Raw genomic sequence first — 18,593 nt, 5'->3', positions numbered from 1 at the left:
TTTCGAGATTAAGGTGAGGAAAAGACTTGATGAAGTTGGCATCGCAGTACATTGTAGGGCTGTTTTAGGGTACATACGTTCAAGATGGCGTCCATTTCGTTCCCTAAAAAAGACTCACAATACATTGCAATGCAACCTTGACCCAGTCTTTTCCTTAAACAAAGAACGACTAATTTCATTGTCGGTTTCCATTTGGGTTTTTTTTTTTTTAGTTTTTAGTTTTTTGTTTTTTGTTTTTTTGTTTTTTGTTGTTTTTTTTTTTTTTTTTTTTTTTTTTTTTTTTTTTGTCATTATTTTCGTGAAACCTTATATTTTTTCCAACTCACTCTCTGCCACTTCTCTTTTTAAGGCTTCCCTTTCAATCAACCCTGTATCCTTACACCTAAATCTTTTCTTTCCATCAAATCTTTGTTCTCACTTGCGCACATCGATTCTGTTTCAGAATATTCAACAGACAAAGTAATTCTCCTATAAGTATAGCAGCCCATATAAGGAGTTGCTGTTGAGCGACCGTTGACCGAAGGCTCTTGTTGAGGAGACTGGTACCAGTTGTCTGGGGCATGTGAGGCTGCGCAGCTTGGTAGAGACTGCTGACCATTCATGACCGGTGATGATTGAGGGATGGGTCTGAAATTGGTAAAACAATACTGCGTGACGAAAGTATAAAATTCATATATATTCTAGTGCGTCGTGCATTCGGGATGGAGTACAGACGATCAGAAAGGTCGTATGGCCTAAAGGATGATGCAAAGCCTCTATTGGCCAGCCCCGAAAACGAGCAAGAATATCACCATCGTATCCCCAGCCAACTCGTTATATCACCTGTGTTACTGATGGATTAACCACTCATGGTCACTTGTTTCCATTTGGGGCGCGTTTTCAGAAAAGCCGCCATATTTTACACCGAAGTTGGGGTACAAATCAAAGTGGATGTCGTAATTTTATTCTTAGCCCTTCAATGAGAAGATAAATTGTTCTGCTTAAATTTTGGGGTATTTCTGACATAGCAACGGTAACTAAGCATTGTTGGAATCATGCGATATTAGTACTTTGCTATTTTGATGATCTTTCATGCTGTTTTTAGAATCATTCATATGATCGTGTTTGCTTTTCTGCACGCGTTCTAAGTTCTAAGCGTTCTAAGCGTTCTAAGCTGATTGCTCATGTGTGCTTACCTTGGAAGAGGAGTGTTAGTATCACAACCATTACATTCTCGCTGTAAATAAAACGAAAAGACAAGACAAATGTTTTAATATATTACGTTATTATACTAAGTGCTATCTAGGGAGTATTATTTTTTTAATTTGTGTAGTGCCGGAGGAATCTACATGGGCTGTCATAGAAAAATTAAAAACCCTCCTTTTTTCTCTTAAAAGGAAAGAATATCGTGACTCTACCCCGTGTTTATTCAGTCTTTCATTCATCCCTCTGCTCACTGTCTTTGCTGAGGAGTTTCTGTCTTCATGCAAGCTACTTTCTAAGCAACACTTACTGGTTCAGCGGAGCCATCGCCAAAGAATTCTGTGAACTCTGGATCTTCACACGGCAAGGTTGAGCTGAGGACAATAAATGACTAACAGTTCGTTTATGGCACAAGTGTTAGGTAATATATGTATACAGCACAGCAAGCAAGTTTTTTTATTTCTTTTATAAAATACAAATTACAATAATAGATAGGAATAACGCAATGGAAAGTGCGCGCGCGTGCAATGTGCTCTCATAAAGCACGCGCTCCCAACCAATCAGAACGCGACATTCATAACAGTTATTTTATAATTCCTATTCAATCATTACACTACAGTGCAGTATAGGGGGTGGATCTTGCATTTTATTTTTCAAATTTAGTAAGGAAGGTCTATTAAGCGTTGTAAATTGAATTTATAAAAATTAACTGATTCAACTTACAATCTTGACTTCATATTTGCAAAGAATTCCAGAGCAAAAGCTATTTTTCTCAAGATTAGATAATTTACGTATCCGCAAACCTGAAAAGTAATAAGAAGAAGAACAGAAGTTAAAATACGCTGAACATAGAAAAGAGTAGCCTCCTTAGCTTCGCAGGCATCTCCTTGGCTCTTTTTGCTTCTTGGGTTTCCTGTGGCGAGGACAAAACACAGAAATCCCAACGCAAGGAAAATATATGAAGTAGCCTGCGGAGAAGGCTAAGAAAGAAGAAAGTATTTGGACTGAAGTTAAGGTACCATTTCTACCTCATCTTAAATTAATTCCTTGCCAAATTTCATTTATTATTCTCTCAGTCCCCTTAAACCACAGCAATAATATTCTTAGGGACGAGTGTGTGGATTCAAGGACATTAGCGCGAAATTGTTATCGCGATAACTTTTTAAAGTTTTTGCTGACAAAATAAAATGGAAAGGCTTTTACACTTAGCCTTCGGCCCATTCCTATACAAATGTTTTACAGCGGCCATGTTGTTGGACAAAAAGTAGAGATCTTCCAACTAAATTGAATCTCTTTTCTTACAAAATCATTGCAGTGTTCGTGTCCCCAAAATGCCTGTGAAATGTGAAACCCTTTTATGGCTGGTACTCAAGTGCCAATTCATACCCACAACCTTGATTTATTGAACGCCAATAAAGTATTTTAAAGATTTTTTCAAGAAGGATTTAAGTTGATACCTTTAGATTATAAACAGTGTTGTCTTCTGCTGAACGAGAGGGAGTTGGGGTGAGGTCTATTGGTGGAAAGGCTGGTAGTGGCGTAGAGCTTGACACATCCGCTGCTGACCAGATAAAAAAATGATTTGCCGTATTATCTCTAGTGTACCGAGACACTGGAAAAATCTATCGATTTGAGATGTTGGAAATATGTTGGAAGTTTCGACTTCCAACATATTTCCATACAATGGAAGTTAAAAAGCAATGGAAATATAATGGCAGTCAGCACTTCCATACCATGGAAGTCATGAAAGTGTACGCGTCGTCATTTTTCACGCGTGATTTCCATGGTATGGAAATATAATGGAAGTCACCACTTTCAACATTTTTCCATGCCGTGGAAGTAGGGAAATGATGGAAATATCATGGAAATTACTTCAACACTATGGAAATACCTTGGAAGTCGCGACTTCCATCACATTTCCAACATCTCATATAAATGATTTATTCTATTCTATTCTATTCTATCTTAAATCGATAGATAGGATTGGGAGCGGGGACGAGCGAGCGCGTAAAAAACTTTATTAATATAAGCGATGGGGAGAGCCATTCTTTCCGTTAAACAATGGAGCTTTCTCAAAAAAGTCGCGAATGCGAGGCTAACATGAAAATACGAAAGAAATTACAATTGCTCTCGATGGAATTTGTGGCATGTCTTTTGTACTTCCATGTTATCCTGGGCTTGAAGACAATTTTAAGAATGGCCCATTCAATTATTTTATCGATTCCATCCGAACCCCTTGACAATAATGGCGAGCGAGAGGTCTAGTTGCTAAATATAACTAGTGGAAGTAATGAGTTCAGAGCCAATGCGCAACAATTACTCCTACCTGTCAGTTTTCGTTTTTTTCTGCTTGGTCTGCTGACTGCCTCGTTATCTTGCTTAGAATCTCTTCCTGGGCATGCGCAGACACGTACTTCAATTGAGCAACGTCCAAGCATTTCATTTGACTCTCTGTAAATTAAAAGTAAAACTTTCAGAAGTGATTTAGTCTCTATTCGTCTTTTAAAACTTCACTTAAAGAGACGGCTATAGCATGCACAAGTCGATCTGGAAGTGAAAGCTGACGAATGAGCAGCTTCAAAGCGCGCTCTGGAAACAACAATTGACGCATGCGCAGCTTCAATCCGCTCTAAAAAAAAAGTGAATACATACGAAACTATAGTCTTACCCAGTCTCCAAGGTGAACGCGACCTGTATTGCCCGTCTGTTCAGACCCCCACATGAGTTATTGCAGACGAATGAGAACAGCTCATGAACTGTTACCTCCTCGTTCCCAGCAACACCCACTAAAATCAATAAAAATATCGATTAATGTTTTAGGAAGAATGAATTATTGGCATGTATTTTTGGCAGTCAGTGACAGGGGTCGTACCATTAACTTTGAAGGGAATCCTGACAGATTGACGTCCAGAATGGACGCACTGTTGGTACTCTGCTTGAGGATTATCCGAGCGAATAAAGTGACCTGACGCCGGATTATCTGACAAGAAAACAAAATATACTTAGAAGCAAAGTCATTTAACATTAACCATCGTCTAAATTGTCTCTTGAATTCATGGGCTGGACTCTTTAGAAGCCAAGTGAAGGTGGCTAAAAATGTTAAGCATTTTTTACAGACAGATTTTAAATTAGTGTAAAGACAGATCCAAATGAAGATGTGTTTTTTTGTTTGTTTGTTTTTTGTTTTGTTTTTGTTTTTGTTTTTGTTTTTGTTTTTTTCTTTGTTTTGTTTTGTTTTTTTTCTTCTTCTGGGATATGATTTTATATATTGTTTTTACCTCTGGTAATCTGGTCCATTAATGTATGGTTGGGACAGCATCGGACGATATCTTTAGCGTGTTCAGGTAATTTAAATATGGGCATTGCCCTAATATATGTGCGCGGTGGAGGTGACCCTAAGAATACAAAAATAGTACAGCTTTAATACATTGAATTTCTATAAAGTATCCTTGTAAAACTGGGATGCTTCAGGATGAAACGTTCAACCAACATACACCTAATTGAAAAAACGTTGTCGGGTTTAAAAAAGGTTATATCATCAAAGCTAAGACCGAAGGGGAGCATGGAAAGACAAAATACCGCAGCCAAACAACTGTCCAGCATAAATCTTCGGAGAATGGCTTTGGCATGTCAATCTAGGTCGACATTTGGCATTTCGGAGTAACCAAAATCCTTTTCGATCTTAGCTTCGATGATATGACCTTCTCGAACCCGACAACGTTTTTTCAATTAGGTGTGTATGACAGTTGATTGTTTAATAGTTGTGTTTTCATGTGTTTTCTCACGAGAGGTCTTATTCAAATCAATATCTCACCTGTCAGCGAAAACTTCATGGGACAAGGTGTCTGTGGTTTGATATACAGCTTGTTCTGGATGTTTGAATACTAAGCATAAAAAGTACCAAAAGCATTAGTCAATAAACCATCACCAGATCATAAGGGATCACGTGATCATACAGCCACGTGACCATACATCCACGTGACCATTTCTCCATGTCGTATCCTCATCCTCACTTGATTATTCACTCATGATCACGTGACATTTTCCCATGGATTGCGATATTTATGAGAAACTTTATGATAAACAACTTTTAAAGTCTAACTTTCTAATTAGTTGCTCAGCAACGTTATCCTTAACAAGATTAAATTGAGGTTTAGTGCTACCTTAAACAGTGCGCGCGGTAGCTAGAAAGGTAAATGTTCAAGTACCAACAGAGATGTAATTAATGATTAAGCTAAACACTTACAATCCAGTCAGGGTTTGCTACTTTTTTCGGCTGTAATAAAACAAACAAAAATAAGATTTATGGTTAGCTACACTTGTCGATCCCCTACTCTACTCCATCCCCACCTCAAATTATAATTATGTCCGTCCGTGCGATTTGTCCTTGAACTGGACCTCTTTTGTACTGTGAGGGCAGCTGTTATAGAGGTTTTGCTACATCACGCGCCAACGCCTATAATACAGCTGCCTGAGGTCAGATGGCTGAACAATAAAATCACTTTGCTCTCGGGAATTGAATAATTTCTATTAGCATATACCAACTTGTGTACTTCCTAAGAACGTGCGCGCTCATTGGTTAATTGGAGGTGAATATTGTACGATATTCACCTCTGAATCTCGGAATATTGAGTCGGCAACAAAGTGGCATCTGCCGGCAATCGTTTTGCTACAATTTCGCCGATGAGGAAATTGAAAAAATGAAAGTAAATGTCATTCCTATCAATACTAAAAAGGTAACGAAGTATGGCCTAAAAGTTTTGCTAAAAGTTTTGCGTGAATTGGTCACGCAAACTAAAAGTTTCTGTTTGTTTGTTTTTATTGAATTATTGTATGTAAAAATAAGTTACTCTGTACACAAGTTGGTATATGCTAAAACAATTATTCGCCTCAGGCTCAGTGAATATGGAGAATATTTACCTCGCCGCTCGATATAAAACGATTGTATTGTTCCTGTCATCTAACATGGCTGACGTCACTCGATGGTGCAAAGCCTCTTTTGTGCTATTTTTGTCATGACACTGGAAGTGGCGTATAGTTGGATCAAAGGCTTATATTTCAAAGGCTTGTTTAGTAACGATACAATATCCCTATCACTGTATGTATATCAATCATTTCACTTACCTTGGGTCTCGAGAGCCAAGCAGAAATTGTATTCTCCATTTATTTCTGCGCTGTAAGACAATCAGTACAAAAATGATGTCACAAAACGAACAAGGATATGATACTATGGAATGCTATATCTTTTTTTAAATTTATTCGTAAAAAAAATCACAAAAATACACAAACTAGAAATTTAGCCATTGTCATTTGGAGCCACTACATGGTACAGCTATATACGATACGCTCTGCGCTACAGCTAGGGACTATTCTTTGAGTGCATGTTATGTCGTAGCCGCCATGTTGCCTGACGAAAAAAAAGCATTCCTCTTTAGCTTCTTCGGTTAGATCAACGGACGAGATTTTGAGTCATTTAGGTGCACTCCAAGAATACCTTGATGGTGACACAATCTGAGAGGGAGGGGCTGATTGTATCGAGCAATTCAGTTACCTTGCATGGGAACCTTGGACGCTCTGGAGTCAATGATACTATATTCGATATGATCTGAGGTACACCTTGGGACTATACCTTGTTGGGGACACAATATAAGAGGGAAGCGCTGATGGCATGAGTTCCTTTGGGAACCTTGGACTCTCTGGAGTCAATGGTACTATATAAGATAGGGTCTAGGTACACCTAGGGACTATACCTTGATGGTGACACAATATGAGAGGGAAGGCGCTGATGGCATGAGTTCCTTTGGGAACCTTGGACTCTCTGGAGTCCAATGGTACTATATAAGATAGGGTCTACGGTACACCTAGGGACTATACCTTGATGGTGAAACAATGTGAGAGGGAGGCGCTGATGGCATCAAGCAATTGAGTTCCTGTGGGAACCTTGGACTCTCGGGAGTCAGTGGTTCTGGATATTCTTGATCATCAATGTTGGGAAACGATGGAAAATCTTGTGCCTACAAAATGAAAAAAAAAAATCTTAAAATCGTCTTTATAATAATTTTATATTCCAATATATAGCTAGTTTTGGGGAGAGGAAAGTTATTCCATATTATAATAGCAAACTCCTTTGCAAATGAAATGGCACGTTAAGTTCTCGCGATGGCTTATAGAGTGCATACCACTAATTTGGCCAAAATTTAGTAACCTCAGTGGGCCTCAGTAGACCGTAGACCTACAAACCTTTGCTCTAATTTGTACAATTTTGTTAGTTAACTTTTTCACGGGTATGTGGTAAGTGCTATACTAATGGAATGCCTTGGATTTGGCAACAATTTTCCCGCCAAAACGCGCCTGCCATTCCCCCTGCTAGCTTTATGACTCTCACTCAATGGACAAGACTTTTTCATAACGTTAACATCACAACATCAAGGGAGTGACCTTTCGGAACTGTTCTTTCTCCATATCGACCTCGTACAAACGACGCTCAAGCAGGAGCTCCTAGTATTCTTGATTAACCAAAGCTACTCAACTGAGGCATTCAAAACAAAAGGCAACGTGTTTTAGGCAAGCAGATATTCAAAATCGTCGGAGTGGATCTTTCAAGAGCAACAACGAACCTCAGACAGTATACTTATTTGAAGAAATTCTCAGGCTTCCGCTTTGGTTAAGATCTCCTTGGGATCTCTTCAATACCACAGACATTACACATTGAAACGTCCTCTACTTTTAAAAGGGAAAAATAGAATTGAGAACTTAGGAATTTCTATTTTTAAAGAGTTTTCAATTGGGAAATTTGATATCAACTATTGTCGGATATTCTAGACAAGCTCTTGAGTTCAGACAACGTCGACTGAATAAAATTTCATTGATTTTTCATATTAGAAGTAAATTTGTGTTATTTTGATACTCCTTTTTCTCAATGCTTCTTTTTGACGCCAACTTCTTTCTTTCTTTCTTTTTATTTTTTATCTTTTATCTCTTATTTTTTATTTTTTTATTTTTTATTTACTGTCATTTAAATATGTTCTCATTCATTTGTTTGCTTTTCCACATAAGCTGCGCTTTTTTTTTTCCATTCCCCTACATTCTTTTCTATTCTCTTCGTAGCTAACCAACAGCTAGGTTGTAAATGAATATTTTCAATTCTATATATAGATGTTTTTCTCAGAATTGGACTCTACTGAATAATGTTTCATGCTCCTTTGACTAAATCCCTCAGGGCATCTACACGTGTTGGGTGACCTACTGAAGCTTACCTTGGCTGTATAGCTCTAAAGATCAATGATCATTGATCGTCGCGCCTTTAGAAACCTCTAATTAATTTCACTGACCTGAAAAGAGTCGATTGGATTGAGCTGCGTTGCTTCACCTATTTCAATTCTTCTGATTCCTAATTAGAAATAGAGAGATAAATAAAGGGGAATATTCAAGTACCTTGAAATAATTAAATTAAACCATATTTTCAATTATGATTATTCAAAGTACTCGAGTTTAATTCTGGCTTTGCTTGAATATAAAACATACTTTTAATTTATATCTACTAGAAGTACGCAAAAGAGTGCAAATTGGTCCGTGTCTCGACTCCAACAGTTTAACGAGAGAGAAACGCTTTTAACTGAGAAACCTTTGCATTGAAGAACTTATAGAATCCTACCGAATACAATAGACAAACGTTTTAATGTACATTTATCTATTTCAGGTATTAAACAGTTAATTAGAAGTTTTTGAAACCAAGAGTTAAGTGAATTACTTTAGTTTTGGTTGTGATACATACTGACAAATGTTTGGTATGTTTTTGTGTTCTCTTGATTCAATTATCTTGATCTGCATTGATCGTATGAGTTATAAAAGAATGTATATATATATTAAATACGCCACCTGTGTTATGATTAAAGTTACGACAAACGAAAATATATCAAGGACTCTGTATTCTTCTACATGCAACGGGTTCAACTTTGAATTCTCTTCAGAAACGATACCGTCTTCCATTTTTTCTAGATCTCATTCGTTTTCTCTTCTCTTTCTTTCTCTTCTTTTCTTTATTCCTTCATTCACTCATTCATTCCATCTCTTCTTTTTCTATTTCTTTCTTTCACTGCGTTTTCTTTTATCTTTGTTTTCAAATAAATGGTTTTGTTTCAACCGTTCAATCTTGTGAAGGACAAGTGAAAAATAAAAATAAAAATGCCTACATTAAAAAAAACATTTTTTCATTCCTGTTATCTTTTCATTAAATCTACAATCAATCTTAATCAACCTCAATTATTGAGAAAGAACTTGAGAGGAAAAAATAGCAATCAAAGGAGTACCCTGCTTGCCACTGGTAATAAGTGATTTAGCTCCACTGCGCAACACAGTTCGGTCACTGACTTTCAAGTTCCTAGAGGAGTTTCTCGAAGATCTTCTTCTTCGCTTGGAAATCCCATCCGAATATCTCAAAGTTAAAGTTTCTGCAATCTCGCTCATAGCTTTAGAAATCCGAGCTCTAAGTTTCGGAGCCATCTTAACTTTGAACACCTCAAATCATTTCCAATGCTATTTTTAAAATATTGCAGTTTGCGTGAGAAAACGTATAACTTTTACCTGTGTTTTCGAGTTTAACTTGTTCATCCCTGTAGTATAGAAAGTATGAAAAATGGATTTGAACTAACGCGTTTGTACATGCAAACAAGCAATACTCTATAAGAGCTAATGTACGTACAATTCCAAGTTCACTTACAGATGAGACAAGCCAGCAAATGGATTGGTAGTGTAGTACTTACGTTAAAAAAATATCGGGAAAAGACTCGCTAACTGGAAAAATGCTATCAACTGCGTTGTTCCAGGGCGACGACCTCGGCACTTGTTCGTTTTCGCACATTTCGTAGCAGAGAAAACAAATGCAAGACTTTGTAAAAAAAAACGTCCACGATTGTTGATCGTCGGTTGGCACAGGAACTAATGCATTGGTGAGCGATGTAGCGGAATTTTGATAAGCACGTTGGAGTATCATTTATTGTCTAACTTCCCTTTCAGCGCTACTTAAGAGTTCAGACAAAGAAGGAATATTTATAAGTCTACAAAATTAAACTTAGCATGGAGAAGTCATACATGGGTGAATTAAGTCATTTAACAGCTCACTTAAGACAATTGTTTAAGGTCTTGGCAGATGCCCGTCAAATTCAAAACGTGTTTCAAACGGTGCTTGCATGCAACAAATCACATCTCAAAAAGAGTATCTAAACACCAAGTTATTAATTGAGATCTTGAATGCTTCGCCTTTCCACTTTTATTTGTACGTTTTTATACCCACATATTAATAACAGTTTCTCCTGCAATGGGTTTAACTTTCTACACATTTACAGTTTTCAGTGAATTTCATTTTTAATAGAATAGCACAATTATTCCAAAGCCAAATAATCCAAACAGACGTAAAATCTTAAGAACCACTTCTCGTGTATTATTAAGAATAAGTTACAGCGCTTATCAAAAGTAAACAGTAACATCAAACAATTTATTTTTTCCCCTACGGTTTAGTGACAGAAGATAATTTTAGACTCAGCTAAGCAAACGCGGCTCGGATAAAAAGCTATGATGGTTCGAATAGAACCAACTACAGCTAGACAAAACTGTTTGGCATTCTTATTTTAAAGTTTGTTTGGTGGTATGTGAGGATTTGAGCCTTCTGTAGTGGAGATTAGATCTCAATTATCGTTTATCGTCACTAAACTGGCTGGTTTTTTAAAATTTCGCGCAAAATCCATTCATAAAAAGAATAGATTAAAAAAAAAAAAATGCTTTTTGCAGCTGCCGGATGACGATAAAAAAGAAGAATTATTACGTTTTCTGGATTCTAGTTTGCGAAAAGCAACTAGATTTTGGTATTTTAGTGAAGCACTTGTTATTTTATAGAATGAAGCATCCCCTTATTTTTTTGCGATATTGTTTTCGCGTTAGTAATTCAAGCTTGATTGCCTTCGACTGTCCATGATAAAAACAGCCTGACAATGCCGGCAGCATTCATGCACGTGCGATATAGTTAAGGTCATTCATAGTTCCTTTTTCTCTCGGCGCTTTCGCCGGGCAACCACTAATCTTCGTTTATGTGAAAAAATCATACGATGTTTTTAAGGCAAATAAGAGCTTGGATTTCGATCAACTCAGAGTGCTTTGGGAATAATTGTCAAATGTCGATCAATCACTGAATAAATTCTCTTTTTTATTCTTACACACACACACACACACACACACACACACAAAAAGGATAGAAAACTAGCAGTTAAAGTTAAGAAAAACATGGCTGGCAAATGTTGGGATCTTTTTTGCAACAGTTTGAAAAACTTGGAGGATTTTTTAGCGAGTTCTTTTGTCAAATTCGAGTGCTAGTCAAGGGTACTGAGAAACAGTTGCATCGATGTCTATGTCTTGTAACCCAAATTCAAGTATGAATGACATTCGAGGCAGCTTCACAAAAGGCTCGATTGAATAGCCATTTCAAGTCTGAAGTGGCAAGCAATTGGACATGCGAACACATGGCGATGACTATGCTTGACTGCCTGTGCTACACGCGCATGCAATGTCTTTTACGTTGCTTAGCAAATCTCGCTTTGTGCATTAAACTTTTTGGGGCGTCTATAAGGTGATCGAATTACTTCGTTTATCACTATTCAAATGTCTTGGTTGGAGTGTCTGCGGTTACTTTGTGGCGTTTTCAATCAGTTTTTCAACTCACTCCACCTAAACTAAGCTAAGGTAAAAATCAAACGTCTCAAAATAATCGCTTGATAAATGTTTAGTTCTGAGGCACTAGTGTTTTGTCATTAATTATTTGTCATTAGTAATTGCAATTAGCATCAAACAACCATAAACGTTTAGTTCTATGCCAACTATTCCTATCCATCTAGTATTTGTGTCTAGCGTTTTGTCCAATGTGGTGTTGTCATTATTGCCATCAAGCAATCGTTGCCATACTAAGATTAACTAAGCGTTTTGATATCGTGAAGTTATCTATATATATATCACGGGTTCAAATCCTGTTCAAGACTCAGAATTTTTTCTGAGTCTTTCAATTTGCAGCTGCATAAGTTGCTTCATATACTGCGAGGATCAGCTCAATTTGATACATTATAACCGCAGTACAAATATATTTTCATATATATTCCCATACACAAAAGATATATATCGTACGGCAACTAATGTCTTTAGTCAGATAGCATCAAAACAATAAGAGTCTTATCTTGCTTGGCACTTCTCTTTCTCTCGTTTTACTAAACTGGCTATAGTTTGTGAGTTGAAAGAACATGAAAGAGTTGAGGAGAAGGAGAAGGGGAAGGAGAGGGTGAAGGAGAAAGAGAAGGAGAAGGAGAAGGAGAAGGAGAAGGAGAAGGAGAAGGAGAAGGAGAAGGAGAAAGGGAAGGAGCTTTTGATAGGAAAAATGATAATAATAATAAAGGGGATCGGAGAGCATATGTCTTTTCGATAAAGCTTGTTTCTGAATACTGCATGAAAGTTAAACAAAGCATGTTATGATTTAATGCCATAGTAAAGGAAAACCGATATTCTGCATTAAACGAGAAATTGCATCTTTTTCTTCCAGCAAATGATAATCATTTTCAATCGCTAGCTCCGGCTTCTATATTCAAGACTCTCAATTTTATCGAGCTAATTAAAGAAAAAATATGCATTGATATATAATGGTACAATAGGCAAAATATATGATTCTAATCTTTTTGTGACTAACTCGATCAGTAATTAGAAAACTAAAAATTAATTTTGTAATCTTTCCTTGACAGACCTATCGACTAGTGAACTGTCGACATGCATGCTTCTCTAGCCAGATATAGACACAACTGGGATTCTGCCAGTTTTCTTTTTGATTGCTGTACTCGGAATCACATGTGATAGAGTTAATTAGGTCTCTTCCTTAAATCCAGGGCGGTTTTTTGCCGGGTTCTCCGGTTTTCCTCCCTCCGCAAAACCTAACATCGCGTGAAATTAAAATTTTCTAACTGTAAGTTAGCCATGCCTCGACTACCAGCTCAGAGTCCGTTATTTTAGAGCTTGATGGAATTTGAAGTTAGGGAAAATACATTTGAACGAAAAGCTCTTTTCGATAATTTTTCTGATAGTCAATATGGATTTTGGATTAGCCATGAACTCGCTATGCAGTAACAACACGTATAGAATAGAGGCGTTTACGACAGACAATCATAGAATATATAGAGAGAGTTAATTGTATAAACTAAAATCAAGTTTTACCACTAGTAACTCCGGCTTGCAACGTCCAGCCACCGTTCATAACGTCTAAGACCATCTGCAATACTTTATCAGTCGACTATACACACGCTATATAACAAGTGGCCTTCGACCGGCAAATGACCAAGGCGGTTTGATCAAAAACGCCCTAGCATAGTGTCTTTCAAGTCCACGTTGGATATTATGCATCTTCCTTCGTTCGCTGTTTTAATCTGATTTTTTTTTCAAATAAAAAAATACATGTATTTAAGTGTTTATGTGCTGGTTGTTGTAAAGGAAAGAAGTCAGAATTGAAATGGTGTGTCTAGTATCCACTCACAGGATGCCCTTGAAAAAACATTTCTCTTCCGCAGAGATTTGAATCAACTGACAAAACATGCAAAAAGCAAACCCTTTTCAATCGATTACTTGATTTCCAACTTTATTTTGCACTATATTTTAGACAATTTTTTTCAGAATCTAAACAAGTAAAATATAGTCAACTTTATAGAGTATTTTCAAAGCGGATATTCGGCTTAAACTTAAGCTAGCTCGCGTGTGGTCTTCTACATACTCAAACATACCCGCTAAATGCTTCAAATCTTCTCAAACAAAAGAGAGGACCAGCAAAACCGGGCTACCTGTATAGCAATACCAGCATCGAGTTGCACCGGCTACAGTCAAAACCCTTACAATATCGTTGTGCCAGTGTTTTAAATGCATGCGCCTTTTGTTTGAGCTATATCGCTTTCTTTTGTTAATCTCACACTCCTTCAAGTCGGCAATTGTGATTTTCAGGTTAACTTCAAGTATCCGGTGGTCAGGTTGTGTTTTGTTTGAGACGGTGTTTATCAAACAACTCACAAACACAACGTAGTAGGTATTTAATCTTTTTTTTATTTATTTCATCAACAATATGAAAATCAATATCTGATTTACTATTTCTTGTAATTTTGTCATTCTCCTATTTCTTATAAGTTCATTTTTACGTCGATGATGAGGCGCGCAATAATTGTTCCGTTTCTTGAACCAGTCTCGTCTAATCACTCAACGCCAGATGGAATTGGAATTTAGAAGTTGATGTTTACGGAGGGAGGCCGTGAAAATCTGCCAGAGATTGATTCCGGTGAAGAACAAATTCAAACCCTCGAAGCACAAGAGAAAGAGAATCCCAACCACATGCGATGTTGGTTTTGAGATTGCATTTTACATTCAAACTGAATTGATCAGATCTCTGATTTTATTGTCTTAACCGCTTTGAGCAATTGCTTTTCATTATATTTGGGAATAACTTTTCCTAAAAAGTCACACGTGGCATATAGAATATCAGTGTGTATGTTCTAAATTTTCGCATAAGATATTGAAATTTCGCTCCAAATTTTCGCTTCTAAATCAGAAATTCAAATGAATTTTATATGAGACGACACCAGCGGAATAGCATCTTCTATAAAATATACTTTTAAAATCAAGTGTGTTTAGTTCTACCGCGAGTAGGCACCGATCAAGCCATAATAGCAGGTGTAGATGGTAAACATTCAATCTAGAATTCTCCAAGTTCCATTCTGACGTCATAGCAACCCTTAAAACGACTGTACCAATATTCAATCACTTGAAATCTTGAAGACAAAAGCGTATAGTTCTTTTAGAAGCCGAGTATCCCTTAAGAAAATCATTAGCTGCATGTACTGATCTTGTACCTGAAGAAGCCAAATTATTGAAGCCCTACAGCTGTATTTACACCGGCGGTTGTAGTATTTAATTTGAATCCATTTTCTTGAAACTTTATCAATTTGTTTTTCAAATTAAAAGCTTAGAGTGTGTGTAAACATACCACTGTCGCTGTTCTGCTGGTTGTAAGAAAGTATGACACAAAATGGCAGCCACATTTTAGTAGGATGAAAGTTGTTTGAAATTTCGTAATTTTAACATTTATTCTTTTTGTTGTTGTTGTTGTTGTCTTTTGAAGAAATTTGGCCTAAGTTTTGAGTTTCTTTCGCTTCTTAAAACGACTGATTCTTTGTTAGAAAAGCATCTTTTATTTGTAACTTCTTTGTCTCAAACTTCTGCTGAACTTGTCTTCAACACTGCCAATAACATGAAATAAATAAGATACTTAGGAAGATGGCTTTAATTTCTTCCACTAAATACGATTTAGAATTCAAAATATTTTTTGCCTCGCATATGAGTAGAGTTGCTTGTTGGTTTTCTCAGACACACAGGCAGACAGACAGACAGAAGACTTTATTTATACGTGGTAAAAACATCAGTTACATCCTAAATTCACTAAATAAGTTAAAACTAAAACTGGTTTACATGTTTGTCGTGTGGGAGTCTGATAACGAATAAAATTTGTCAACTCCTATTTTAAAATAATTAAGAGACTTTGACTTTCTCAAGTCTGTCAATCCATTCCATACCAACCTGTGCGTCGAGGGTTGTTCTCAGTTCAGGCTCTCCGGTTTTCTTCCCTCCACAAAAAATGAACGTCTAAATTCCAATTGGAATTCAGTGGATGAAGAGCCACTCTTGATTTTTGTAAAGGGAGGAGAACCAACAAACATGCAACTCAAATGCGACATCCAGCCCGGCGGGACCACACGGCATTTAAGTTTCTTTCTTGAGTCACTTGTCGTATTCAAAGCACCTACACAGTCCCAACTAGTTACTGCTACTAGTCACATTATCAATTTACCATAAAAATTACGGGAAGGTTGTAAGAGTATTATAGTAATGCTAGTTATGTAATAACATCTTATGACCTTTTATAATTTTTCGTGATGGCCCACGCATGAGAGTCACTACTGGGGATGCATGGCGAACTCTGCAAACCACTAATTTTATTTGCTTGGAAATCGTGCCTAGTCCATTTAAAAGACCAAAAAAAAAAAAATTATTCTAATGCGGAAATGATGAGTATGTAACGAAGACTATCGTTTAAAAAATACTGCACATTACCCTGAAACAACCTATGGGCTGATCAAAGCCAGGCATGTACGACTAACGCGCAGAATAGACGACTTGAACTAACAGTTCACGTGACCATACTTCCCTTAAAACGAGCAGCTGTGTTAAAATAAACAATAGAAATGAAAAGAGCACCTCGATATTAGTAGGGTGGCGGAGTTTTAGCTCATAACAAGCGAAAAAGGAGAAATGGCATTAAATAGAAGATCAATATTTTATAAGGATTTGTTTGGGAAAATATGCTGGATGGGCAGCAGCTTTGCCATCCAGCGCATTTTTCCTTACAAATTCTTATAAAATTTTCCATTTTGTTGTAAACGAGCGATCAGCCCAGCATTTCTGAATAGGTTTCAGATTATTTGAATTACGCGTCAATGACTAAATGTTGATATTTCATTACTATATTTCCTCTGACTGGATAGCTTCCACGGTTATTACAGTCAGACTGTAAATCTCGTAAAAGCCCATATCGTACTTTTTGGTACCAATCATTGTTGTCATTGTCATTGATTACGTACAGCGATCGAAATAGGCCATTTAATTGCAACAAACAGTCACGTGCTGATATATGACTTTGATAACGAATCAATTCAACCAAAGGTCTATTGGGGGAAGGCTCTGCTGGATGGCAAACAAACTTTAAATTGCTTTGTATCTTGAAATCGAAAGTATCATATAAGGGGAAAAAGTATTTTGAAAAAGTTTTGAATATGGCATAAGTAAACTAGCAATATGATGGGATATGATATTAATCTTTTTGGGCTCAACCCTTGCACCTTATTTTTTTGCGTACAGTTAGATATTTTTCTTCTAGCAGAAGAGGTTGCCCGATATTTTTTTGAGGTATAAGTGCTTATTGCTCGATATTTTTTGGGGGATTTACGCAACCCCCCCCCATCAACTATCTAATGGTCCGTCCCTAATAATAATGATGAATCCATATTCATGTTTTCAAGAGGTACCGCTAAAATGAAAGGAATACATACTTAATAAAATATTAATAAAATTCATACCGTAAACTATCCCTTTAGCTATTGATTGGAAATATAAATAGAGGATATTACATGGGCGCGCGGAGATAAGAAATTTATCTTCGAGTGTTGAAAGATCTCTCACAAGTGAGCACAGCGAACGAGTGAGAGATTTTCAACACGAGAAGATAAATTTCGTTTCTCCAAGCGGCCATGTAATATTCCCTTTATTATGTAATTATCAATAAAGTATGTTTTGGCTTTTTCAGGCAATTCTTTCCGTGTATTTTTGAATAGCCATCGCAATGGTGTTATTTTCACACGTGAAAATAACATGTTATTTTCACGTGTGAAGATATCAATTTTTCGAAATAGAGAAAAATAGATATTTCATTGGTAATTATATAATAAAAATATTTATTTTGCTTACCGGTGTATTTGAATTCAATGCTTCATTTAAGAGGGTTTGAAAGAATAAATAGAAAGTTCAGTTCAGCTGGGGGAAAAATGACAACAAAAAACATAAAATTGTTCACGGTCCTCACTGAAACGTAAAATTTCTCTAATATGCAATGCCATTTGTCATTTAAATTTCAAACATTTTGTCAGTTGTCAGTTAAATTTAATAGAATTTGGCACTGTAAGGCAGTTTAACTAATATTTGTCCATTTTCAAACGTTTTTTAATATAATAATTTTTTAAATCCATATTCATGTTTTCTCAAGCGGTAACGCTAAAATAAAAGGAATAACACTCAATTTTAAGAATTCGTACTGTAAATCACTCCTTGAGCCAATCGATTGGAAATATAATGTATTTTGCTCACTCAGTATATTTGAACCTAATGCTATCTTAGAGGGTTTTAAACAGTAGAAAGTTCAGGAAATATATTTAAAAGAAATAAAATAATGAATAAATAAACTCGAGTAGCTCACGGTTCAATGTCGTCACTGTAACATAAAATTTCGCTTATTTGTCAGTTGTCAGTCAATTTTGCTATTTGTCAGTTAAATTTTATAGCATTTTGGCATTGTCGGCTATTAACTTACAGTCTGTCCTTGGATCCCAACAAACGTGACTATGTTAACAGAAGGACAGTTTAGCAGTTTAGTTGAAAATAAGATTTTTTTAAATCCATATTTTTGTTTTCTCAAGTGGTACCGCTAAAATGAAAGAATGATAATCAAAGGAAAGACGGAGAAACGCTGTGAAAGGTATAAAAAAGATCTGAAACGTTTTCAATCGACCTAACTCAAACAATAA

At 36.4% G+C, this 18,593-nt stretch overlaps 1 protein-coding gene across 9 annotated transcripts; it reads right to left on the bottom strand.

The window, feature by feature from the left end:
* Positions 1-254: 254 nt before the first annotated feature.
* On the bottom strand, positions 255-17,814 carry LOC116302703 (cellular tumor antigen p53). Of its 9 annotated transcripts, none has more exons than XM_089037940.1 (16): positions 9,945-10,182; positions 9,766-9,794; positions 8,514-8,572; positions 7,057-7,196; positions 6,311-6,356; positions 5,429-5,461; positions 4,997-5,066; positions 4,461-4,577; positions 4,055-4,162; positions 3,851-3,968; positions 3,509-3,633; positions 2,640-2,743; positions 1,906-1,985; positions 1,493-1,556; positions 1,176-1,216; positions 255-627 (listed from the first exon to the last, which is right to left on the bottom strand). In XM_089037940.1, the coding sequence occupies exons 1-16, from the start codon at positions 10,172-10,174 to the stop codon at positions 363-365; spliced, it is 1,629 nt and encodes a 542-aa protein (XP_088894066.1). In that variant the 5' UTR covers positions 10,175-10,182; the 3' UTR covers positions 255-362. The 9 variants fall into 9 exon arrangements, with proteins under 9 accessions (XP_088894066.1, XP_031567922.2, XP_088894070.1 ...); XM_031712062.2 differs by having other exon boundaries at positions 5,429-5,458; positions 6,308-6,356; positions 9,945-10,179; XM_089037944.1 differs by having other exon boundaries at positions 2,640-2,740; positions 5,429-5,458; positions 6,308-6,356; positions 9,945-10,177.
* Positions 17,815-18,593: the final 779 nt, after the last annotated feature.

This window comes from Actinia tenebrosa, unplaced genomic scaffold, assembly GCF_029948245.1.
Source record: "Actinia tenebrosa isolate PJP-AT-01 unplaced genomic scaffold, QUT_ActTen_1.0 PGA_scaffold0__85_contigs__length_37466705, whole genome shotgun sequence".
Taxonomy (NCBI): Eukaryota; Metazoa; Cnidaria; class Anthozoa; order Actiniaria; family Actiniidae; genus Actinia; species Actinia tenebrosa.
The sequence above is the reverse complement of the archived record's forward strand: the minus strand, read 5'-3'. Positions and strand labels throughout refer to the sequence as shown.